The sequence below is a fragment of the Euphorbia lathyris genome, chromosome 6 (genome assembly GCF_963576675.1).
Source record: "Euphorbia lathyris chromosome 6, ddEupLath1.1, whole genome shotgun sequence".
In the NCBI taxonomy this organism is placed as follows: Eukaryota; Viridiplantae; Streptophyta; class Magnoliopsida; order Malpighiales; family Euphorbiaceae; genus Euphorbia; species Euphorbia lathyris.
Window position 1 is genome coordinate 67800186 of NC_088915.1, and position 10921 is coordinate 67811106.

General features: G+C 32.5%; 1 protein-coding gene across 1 annotated transcript; it reads left to right on the forward strand.

Annotated features, from left to right (window-relative positions):
• The first annotated feature begins 8250 nt into the window (after positions 1-8250).
• On the forward strand, positions 8251-10921 carry LOC136233338 (small ribosomal subunit protein uS5c). The gene is made up of 2 exons (XM_066022973.1): positions 8251-8997; positions 10478-10921. Exons 1-2 carry the CDS (start codon positions 8330-8332, stop codon positions 10725-10727), a joined length of 918 nt encoding a protein of 305 aa, XP_065879045.1. The 5' UTR covers positions 8251-8329; the 3' UTR covers positions 10728-10921.

Below are 10921 nucleotides of genomic sequence, written 5' to 3' on the forward strand. Positions count from 1 at the left end.
CATGAAGATGGGAGAAATTTAGAGCAAAAAGGTCAAGCTTGTGTGTTACTTGCTTTGATACAAACATTTGAGTTTGTTTTCAACTTGCATTTGATGAAAAAGATATTGGGATTTACAAATGACATGTCCTAAGCATTACAAAGAAAATATCAAGATATCATCAATGCAATAAGTTTGGTTAACATTTCTAAACAATTGCTCCAATGAATGAGAGATGATGGATGAGATTCTTTACTGATTGAAGTGGCTTCTTTTTGTGAAAAGAATAACATCAATGTTCCAAATATGGATGATATGTTTGTCAATCAAGGAAGGTCACGAAGAAATACTCATAAAATTACAAACTTGCATCATTATCAAGCCGATATATTTTATACTATCATTGATTTGCAACTTTTAGAGCTCAATGATCGCTTCACGGAGAAAAACTCAGAATTACTTTTATGTGTCGCGTGCTTAAACCCTATTGATTCTTTTGTAGCATTTGATAAGCAAAAGTTAACTAGACTTGCCCACTTGTATCCATTGGATTTTTCTATAGTGCAGATTGCTATACTTGAAGATCAATTGGACATTTATATTTTTGATATGAGATCTGACAGATGGTTTTCTGAGCTTAAAGGAATTGCAGATCTTGCTAAGAGCATAGTTGAGACAAGGAATAGTGTTTTGTATCCTCTTGTTTATTTGCTTGTGAAGTTAGTTTTAATTTTACCGGTTGCAACTACTTCAGTGGAAAGAGTATTTTCGGCTATGAACTTGGTGAAAACTCCACTACGAAATCGTTTGGGAGATGATTTTTGAAATGATTGTTTAGTTACATATATTTAGAGAGAAGTATTTGATAGTATTGACAATGAAAAAATTATCCAAGGTCTTCAACATATGAAGAAGCGTAGAGGACAATTATGAAAGGTATTAATTTATGTAATCTATTTTCATATATTGTACTTGAGTTATTTATTTATGTTGTTATTGATTTTTTTTTTTGTATCGCATACATAGTTTTCCCTCACTATCTAAAAATCCTGGATCTGTCCATGTGCACGGTATATACAAAATTTAAAAAATATATTAAATTTTAATTTTAGTTATTTGATGGATGGATTTTAATTTCATTTTATTATATGATTTACTTTTAGTGTTTTTCACTCTCTTTTTATCAATTAATATTATACTATTAAATGTGGTAATTAATTAGTTATTTTATTTTGTGACTATGTAAATCATTATTTATTTAGAATCAATAAGTTAGTTTGAAACATTATATCAAGTAAACAAAAATATTATAATTTAAAAAAAATCTTTCAAAATATTACTACTATATTTTATAATGAAAAATGTATAGAAATTTTACACTTTTTGTCCTTATTTAATTTGAAACACATAGCCGAACTAAACTACATATACTTTTTTTAAGAAACTACATATCCTATTATTTAGTAAAATTTGATATTCTAAATATGTTATAACATAATTAATTAACTTTCATTTTTTAACAATTAAGCAACTTATTTTTGGAGAACAAACGACTCAATATTTACGTAATATATCAACATGTCATATTGGTTTAATTGTATAATTTAATATAGTTAATTAACTTATAGTTTTTAGAGAAAAAAAATATTTATAATTTATTGTGCTTTAACACATTTATCATGCAGTAAGATAATTAATTTTTTTATTTGTAATATAATATCAATAACTTTATTTTCAGTTAAAAATTGAAAGATAAAATGATAATCTAGAGCAATGTTTACATTGATCTTAATGACCAAGTAAAAAAAAAATTATATGAAGAGTTCTTTAAAAGATAAATATTAAAGTATTGTTTTTATATGGTGTTTAGTTTAGGATCAAACTCATATATTTGTTTGAAAGGATCAAACTCATATTTTTCAATTGGATTATTTATAATCCTTACCATTTATTCAATATATTAATGCATATTGTATTTTCTAATTTTTTTTTAGTATTCACACATAATTTGTAGAATTACCAATGCAATACTCATATAATCAGATAAAACTTCCGCTAAAGGGTAAATATAATGAGAAGATATGGATGTTTATGTATTATATGTTATTATTACTTTTTAGTAACTCTGAAACATATGAAGGGTTCAAAATAACCTTAATAATCAACACAAAATAATACTACAAACACAAAACATATGAAGGGTTCAAAATGCAAAATAAACGAAATCTTATATCAAATTTCACTTTGGAGGAAAAAAATGATCTAATAAATTTATTTTGTAGAAATGCTTCAAAGAAACTCTAAATGCCAAAACCTAAAACTCTCTCCATCTTTCGGAAAATAAGATTCATCTATCCTCTCTATGTTCTTTCTTTGCCACGGTTGAATTCATGTATCTGAACCAAGAAACAAACAAAGAGACCAACAGTTAAAAGTTAACATAATGAATAAAAAATATTACTAAGAATCTAAAACCACCCAGAACTTTCAGCCATTACAAATATGAGAAACCTCACCCAATCATCTACAGAATTTTGAACATTCTAAAATTGAGACAACTGGAGTATACTACACAAGTGTTAAACTGAAGAAGTGATATACTTCATGCAATACGAATGAGAAAAAACACATATGCTAAATCACTCAACAAACCAATCAAATCTTTGCATTCTTCAAGTTTCAAGATCTCATTAACAATCAAGGTTTGTAGAAAATATACATAAATAAATGAATTGGGATAGTTAAATCCATAAATGAAATTAATCATTCAATTCCTATCAATTAGGAAATTAATGTATCTATTGAAAGATAGCTACAACTACCCAATGAATTAATTTTGTTTTAACCTAAATTAACAAAAGATTTTCAAAAATGGGTCAAGAACCTGAAAACATATATGGATAGGAAAGATTTCATAGGAATAAATGAAAGCTCATTCTACTTGTACTTAGAAGTTTCAATGCATGGCATAAGTATTTTGGGATTCTTTACTATAAAAACTAAACCTTGCATGTATCCATAACTGCTAAGGAAACAATGTACTAAAACAAAAGGAGGAATGCAAAAGAAAAAACCCTGAAGAAGAGATTTGAATGAAAAAAAAGAGGATTTGTAGCATTTGGGAGAGAAGAAAGATGACATGACACAACGATTCCTTGAAAGAGATATACAAAAGAGGTTATCTATATTAATCAACATGCATAACAGTTCACATAATCAGAGGATAAAAGTCCATTTCAGATGATAAGTTTAGTTTTATATGTGTTGATTCTTATAAAAGTCCATAAAGTTAGAAATTAAGTATTAGAATTACAAAATCACCTGGTTTTCTTTAATACTATAAATCCATTTTGTAGAAATAGATAGAGGCTAGCATTTGATGCATTTGATGCATTTGTATGTGTTTTTGCATTAAGGGCATGCTTGGTATCCCCATCTTCTCTTCTATTCGAGCAAAGTCAACAAATAGGGAATAAAAATTCATTGCAAGCAAAAAATGGCTCCCCATCTACTGTAAGCTCTTTCTCCTTCCCACATATTTGGCAAATTTGTCTACTCAGCTCCTTAACAGAAGTCACCTGCAATTGGCATAAACCATATAATGTATAAATTTAAAATTGTATTACATGATATAGCTTCAAATAGAAAAGTCAAGTAATTAACATTTCTTCTCTTTACCAAGGACTATTCATGCAGAATTGAAGTTGCAAAATTTAACACATCAACTGTATTGACTGGCTCTACAATTTGAAAATGAAAAATTTAAGAAAATACATAACAAATAAACAGACACCTCTCATAACAAACAATCAAGTTGGTTAATAAACAGAGACTGGTGATATCAAGTAGGTTAAAAGAAATAAGAATTAATTATGACAAACAAAAGGGGAATGTGAAAATGGTAGCTTCAAACTGCAGAAACAAAGATTAAACGAATAAATTTTAGTGGGAAAGGTATTGAAAATCCACAAATAATGAAGAAGAATTTACCTTAGCAGTCTTACCGGCATTTATGAGAACAAACTCATTTCTATTAATAGAATTCTCAATGAGTCTCATTTGAGTTCCCATCAAGTTACACCAGAAACCCTAAAATTCACAAGTCACAATTTCAAACCTGGTCACTTTCAAAAGCCTGCACAGTAAGCAGCTAAATTCACACTATCACCATGTTTTTACTTCTCAATCAAACCATATGGTTGAACTACCACATAATGGAGCAATAACCAATTGCAAATCCACTTGATCACATTATATGAATCAAAAACAAAAAAGTTGGACCAAAATTAAACTTTCTAACCATCCATAAGATGCAGACGAAGCGATATTAGCCACTAAATCTAAGGCAACAAATCTTTGATCTGAATATGCAGGATGAAAAAAGATAATAAAAGTTTAAATGAAATTGCAAAATACCTGGAAAAATCATTATTGTAGATTCCATAGATTGTATTCTGCCAATTAACCCAATTCGAGTGGATGTTCAGAACATCACATGCAGGAATGAAATAAGAACAAAATCAAAGGAAATAAACAATTAAAGGATCTCAAATTTCTTACCTTCAACGAAGAATAATTGATCATTAGCAGCCGAAAATGATGATAATAATGCTTCGATGGCTGGTTATCTAAATCGAGATAGGTAGAAGAATGAGTAGTTGATACAGAGGAATGTCGTATATGGGTTAGAAGGAGTAAGAATGAGAAAGCGGTTTAAAGGAGGAGTTGAGATTGAGGATAAGTATCATTAGAGATTGACAGTTTTTTAAATTTGAATTTCTTTTGTTAGTTTTTCCAGATGGTTTTGTTAGCTTTTTTCGGCAACATAAATTAAAATAAAATATAGAATTTTGAAAATTGAGACACAAAATTACACATCAGGATTAGAGTGTCTTAGAGGATGACACGTATGATTTTAAGTTCCTGCTTCATATAATAGTATAGATTGGTACAACTTTTCTGTATAATCCATTCATATATACATCTGAACAAATATATCTCCACCAATAATTATATGTTTTTCCATGGGTTTAAATTTCCTCGTTTTCTGGGAGGAAATATATAATAATTTTTTGTTTATTTTAATTTTTATTGACTTTTCTGTTTATTTGTAAAAATTTAATTAATTTTCTCTTATGGTATAAAATGACTTAATTTTATCTATATATTAAAAATTGTAGTTCAATTTTACCATGTTTTAAAGAAATTACGTTACTAGTTTTTGTTAGTGGTTATTAAAAAAAGATTTTATTGAATTAATTATTTTTTTAAAATTGAGTTAAAGCTTATATACAAAAGAAAATTAAATTATTTCATATAATAAATATAAAATTAATATTTCTCAATATAATTAATTTGACTCCTCCTAATTCTCACAGAGTAGTCAAATTAGAAGAAGTAAAAAACACCTCAATAATAATAATAATAATCATAACCTAACATCTGCTTCGAGTGATTATCACAATATAGTTGATGATTGCTGTGAGCACGGACTTTTTCCGGCCCTAGTGATGAGTCTATGTTACGCTTTAGCTAACAGTTTGTGTAGGTGGGCTTCACACGACGCGTTGTGCGAGATACGAGCTAAGACCTAAACCCCATTTTCTGTGTCATTTTGCTTGTTTTACTTCATTTTTATCAAATCCTATTTGATTTATAATTTCTGAAAATTTAAAACACTCGTTGCCAGACATGGTCTTCGATCGGCAACCTAGTCCCCGATCGAATACTATGGTCACCGATGGGTGACTTTTGACGGTTTTCGGACAGTTTCCAGTCAATTTTCTAGTAGTTTTTATCTATTTCTTAGTATTAAAAGAGGAGTAAACTGCCAGGCGAGAGGGGGATGCAGTTTTATCATAAAAGAAAAAAACCATTTGAGAAAGAAAGAGAGAAATCAAGTGAAATTAAGAAGAAAGTGAGTGAAAGTGAGGTTTTTACACCATTTCTTACCAAAACACGCCATTTTTAGAGGTTCCAACACCCAAACTCAACATATTTGAAAGTTATAATTTTATTTAATCTAGTTTTGCAAGTCTACACATGAAATAACCTTAACTTATTCTGCATTTAAAAATATGTAAAATTCTCCATTATTATTATTATTATTATTATTATGAAAATGTTTCGTGCATGTTGGATTAATTGACTTATAATTAAATTTGTGATATGATGAGGGGAATTATCAGTACTTCTCAGTGAAGAAAGTCGAAAGAGAAGAAGTAAAAGTACATAGTCATACATGTATACATGAAGGTAGAGGAAGAAGAAGAAGCATCATTAGCTTTACTGATATAGCAACTCAAACATAAAGAACAACAAGATAAAATCCTTGTCGCTTTTATTTATGGATATTGCAGTACCACCTAATTTAAAAAAATTGGAAGAAAAAGACATTGAAACAATATACAACAATGATAATAGTAGTAGTAGTCCGACAACTTCATCATCATCTGATCATTACAATATGGTTGATGACTGTTACAATGGTCTTGAGCTTCTTCCTGGTGTTAACTGGTATAGATTTTCTTTGTAATTCTACATCTAAATGAATAAATCTCCACTGACATTTATATGTTTCTCCATTGGGTTTAATTTTCCTCGTTTTTTGTACGAAATATAAAATAATTTTCTGTTAATTTTAATTTTAATTATTTTATTTCACTCAAAAGCTAAGAGTCATCCCATTGGATCTTGCGCCTTCTCTCTTATGCACATTAACGTTACCGAAGTAAATAAGGGAAGATAGAGAATGGTAATATTTTTGAAATTCGATGTGGTTGAATTTAATCTTCCGCGGTCATGTCCTGCCTATTCCCACTGTCAAACAGGTGGTTGGCTTTTTGAATGCCATTTTAACCATTACCACCACGTTCCTCAAGGCCTATGAAAATGACCATTTTTCCCTACTCTCTCCTCATATCATAACACACCGATTGGTTATCTCTATTTGTCATCTCTCTCAACAATTTTTTTCCTCTAATCCCTAAGAAAAACCTTTGGTATGATGCTCAGACAAAGAGCAAGGAAAAGAAGGTGGAAGTCAGCACCAACATCGTTCATTCAAGCAAACCCTCAAAGAAGCTGCTTACTTTTTATGCTTAGAGAAAGACAACTTCAAAGCCCTGAAACCAACTGAATTATGCTCAACACGATGATTTGTTGGACCAGCCTAAGAACTGTGGAGCTAGACAAGAAGATTCTGGACTTGGTCACATCAACCAACCTAAAGCCATTTGTGGACACTCGGGAGTTGTCATATTGAGAACTAACCTTCAAGTTCCTCTCTACCTTTTCTAGAGACTCAAACATTACAAACCTGAACAACCATAAAAAGTACTCTTTCAGGCTAGTGAACAACCACCAGATGTGTTCACTGAACATGTTTAATGTCTTGTTAGGGTTTGTGGAGAAAGAGCCTTATGCATCTGCACTGACTGAAATCCCTAAAGATTTTGATGCCACCACATTCTAGCACTCTATAATGAGCCAAACTGAGTATAATCTGAGTTCATCTAAAGCATCTGATATTGAGTCATACCTTTTGAAATATTTGCATAGGCTGTTAGCAGGTTCCTTATTTGACCGTGTGCGTCAAGCTAATGTGCCAACAACATATTTGTTTGCACATGCATGCGTTGCAAATATAAGCCTATTAATGTTGGTTATTTTCTTGGAGAGTAGATTGCGTCTTTGTAGGGAAAGAAGAACATAGTTAGGTTGTTCTGCGGGAATGCATAACGATGATTGCATTATCTTTAAAAAAACCTTTAAACCGGAGCAACACTTCCTAACAATTGGGGCTCTCATGGAACCACCAAATCTGCAAATTATGAAGTGGATTGAAATCTACACATATACAAAGGTAAACGGTACCTCTAAGTTTTCGATTTTTCGAAATCACCATTTTTTTAAACTCTTTATTTAAACATTCACTTTCTCTCTCATAATATAACAATATCTAAATAACTTCAAAACTAAAAGTTGAACAATTGAATTTGGTTAGAATATCATTAATTCTTGAAATTTTATAGTTTGAGGTTATCAACTGTATAACGGACAATATCAACCTAAAAGCGATTGATTATAATTTCAATAAAAGCAAATTTGACTGTTCATTAGGTGTAACTAAGTCACTAATGTTTTATCTTTTTCTTCTTATAAAAAGTTTAAAAGATGAGGGATAACTTCAAAATTATAGGGTCTTACATATTTGCTTTAACTCCAACTATACCCTTGTCTTCATAATAAAGTCCCTCGCCTTCTTTTTCCATCATTTCCATTTTATCCTTCTCATGTTTTGGGGATAAGCCTTTCCCCTGCTTCACTCTCTCTACTGATTTCAACAACAATGGCGACAACACTAACTACATCCACTCTTTCCTCCCTCTCCTCTCTTTCTCTTCACTCAAAATCTCATATTTCCCTCTCAAAACCCATCTTACCCTTCTCTTCCACCTCTAAATCCCCAATTCTTACCCTCTCTTCTCATTCCTCAATCACCACCAGAGCCAATTCCTCCGACATTGAAACCACCTTCTTCGACAATTTGAACCCTGATGAAGACATTGTCTTCGACCCCCCAAGTCCGCCGGAGGATTACATTTCTCCGCCCTCCTTCGATGAAGGCCCAATTGAGACCGAGGATGAAATTGCCGCCGCTTATGAAGAGCTGTACGGACCTGCTTTTAGCGGAGTTAGTCTTCTGGGTAACGATGTGTATGTGATGGATTCGAAGATGAAAAAGGCAGCTGGCTTTGCTTCGAAAGCGAAAAAGGAGAAAATTAGAGATGGGTTTGAGGAGAGAGTGATTCAGGTTAGAAGAGTGACTAAGGTTGTTAAAGGAGGGAAACAGCTGCATTTTAGAGCAATTGTGGTGGTCGGAGATAAGCAAGGACGTGTCGGCGTTGGGGTTGGGAAAGCTAAGGAAGTTATTGCTGCTGTGCAGAAATCGGCGATTAATGCTAGAAGGAATATAATTACGGTGCCTATGACTAAGTATTCCACTTTTCCTCACAGGTATGAATCAATTTCAAATCTCTGCTTCAATTTTGAGGAATTGTTCGTTTTTAGAGTTTTATGCTCTCGAATTCGCTTAAAATCCCATCATGTGTTTTGTTGATTCTGTGATTTGTGACTAATTGTGATATTAGTGTTTGCATAATCAATTATGTGATATTTTAATGAATTCAATCAAAGATGATGGGATAAGGTTCAAATTTGCGCCTATCAAAGTATAAGCTTAGCCTGTATGGTCTGGACTTAAAATTTTTGTAGCCCCTACTCAAACGAAAGCAACGCTGTTTTAGACTAGATTAGGGGGGAAAATAAAATAAAAGCTCAGCCTTTCATCTGCTAGGGTGCAACCAGCAGCCCACAGATGAAGATGGAGGGGAGGGCAAGGGCAGAAACACCTCTCTAAAGGGTGGTTTCCGGTAGCCTAGAGTGCACCAGCACCACCCTGCTTCCGTCTCTGGGCCATTTAAGAGTCCGATTTTACGGGGTACGTAACTTGAGCCTAAAATTGCTTCATGTACTGTTGTGTCCCAAAATTGCTCCACGTTGGAAACGCTCTGGACAAAATGTTACTATTTCTTGGGTTAGTGATATATCTGCACTTCTCAAAAAACGTTAGTGCCAAATTTGGATCTTATCCGTTAAAGTTTATTGGCTTGAACGGTTGCAAATTGGTTCTCCATTTCTGTTCAACTTCTGTGCTTTACTTGCACTTTGGATTTTGATGTTGTTACTAACAGTGTTTAGCATTGAATAGACCTTTATGCTGCTAGTTGCATCGTAAATGAACGGCAATGTAGAAAGGTCTTGTGAAGTTATTGCTCAACGTACTCTCTGTTACATTGCGCTTCCCCACAGTTCGTGGAATAATGTAGCCATTCTGATCCGATAACTATCCCGGAGCACATAAGTTTTGGCTCTAACTTGTGTATCACCAGACACTCAATTTAGGCTTATAGAATGAACTTAAGACACAAATATGCAATAAAGCAGCACGAGATGTATCCGTATGATGATTGGATCAGTAAAGAGTCTTGTGGAGCCATTAGTTAAGCACTTCCACTGTTACCATGAAGCTATAGAAATCTAAAATTCAGGACTTTCATAGTGTCAGTGTCATCTTCAAAAACTGCTTGCAATGATTTTTGAGTTGAAAAACACAATGGTGTCAAGTTCATTGGCGTCTATCTTTCAGGTTAGATACTTGATGAGTTGGCTTGAAATTTTTGAAAAATTTCTGCCTCCAGACATAGAAGGCTTTGGTAAAATCTTAGGCATGGAAGAGTTTTTGCATGCTTAGTTTTGTTAAAGCCATTAATGAAGGAACAATAGGATGGAGTTGATCAGAAATAAATAGTCGTTATGAAAATTGGAAAATTGGAGGCTGTATTTCGAAAAAGTGCATTCATATTTTAATTGGTTAGCCATAGAAGCATGTTAGCTAATACAATCTTATTACTTTGAATGAATGAATTGTTGGCAGATCGGAGGGAGATTACGGAGCAGCGAAGGTGATGCTTAGACCCGCGTCGCCTGGTACTGGTGTAATTGCTGGAGGTGCTGTGAGAATAGTTCTGGAAATGGCAGGTGTTGAGAATGCGTTGGGGAAGCAAATCGGAAGTAAGAATGCCCTTAACAATGCCAGAGCTACCGTTGTTGCAGTGCAACAGATGAGGCAATTTAGTGATGTTGCTCGTGAACGCGGGATCCCAATGGAGGAACTGTGGAAGTGATGGATGGATGGATATAACAGAAAAAAGAAGCTTCTCTTTTATGATCATTTCTTTCATTTTTTCTTTCGCAAAGAGATTTTTGTAGCAATTCCAGTTCAAACTAGAACAAAGGATCAGCTAATTGTATGATATTGAATATAGTGCCGAAAGCAAAATGTAACATCATTTTCCTGAAATTTACTTTATGTTCTATA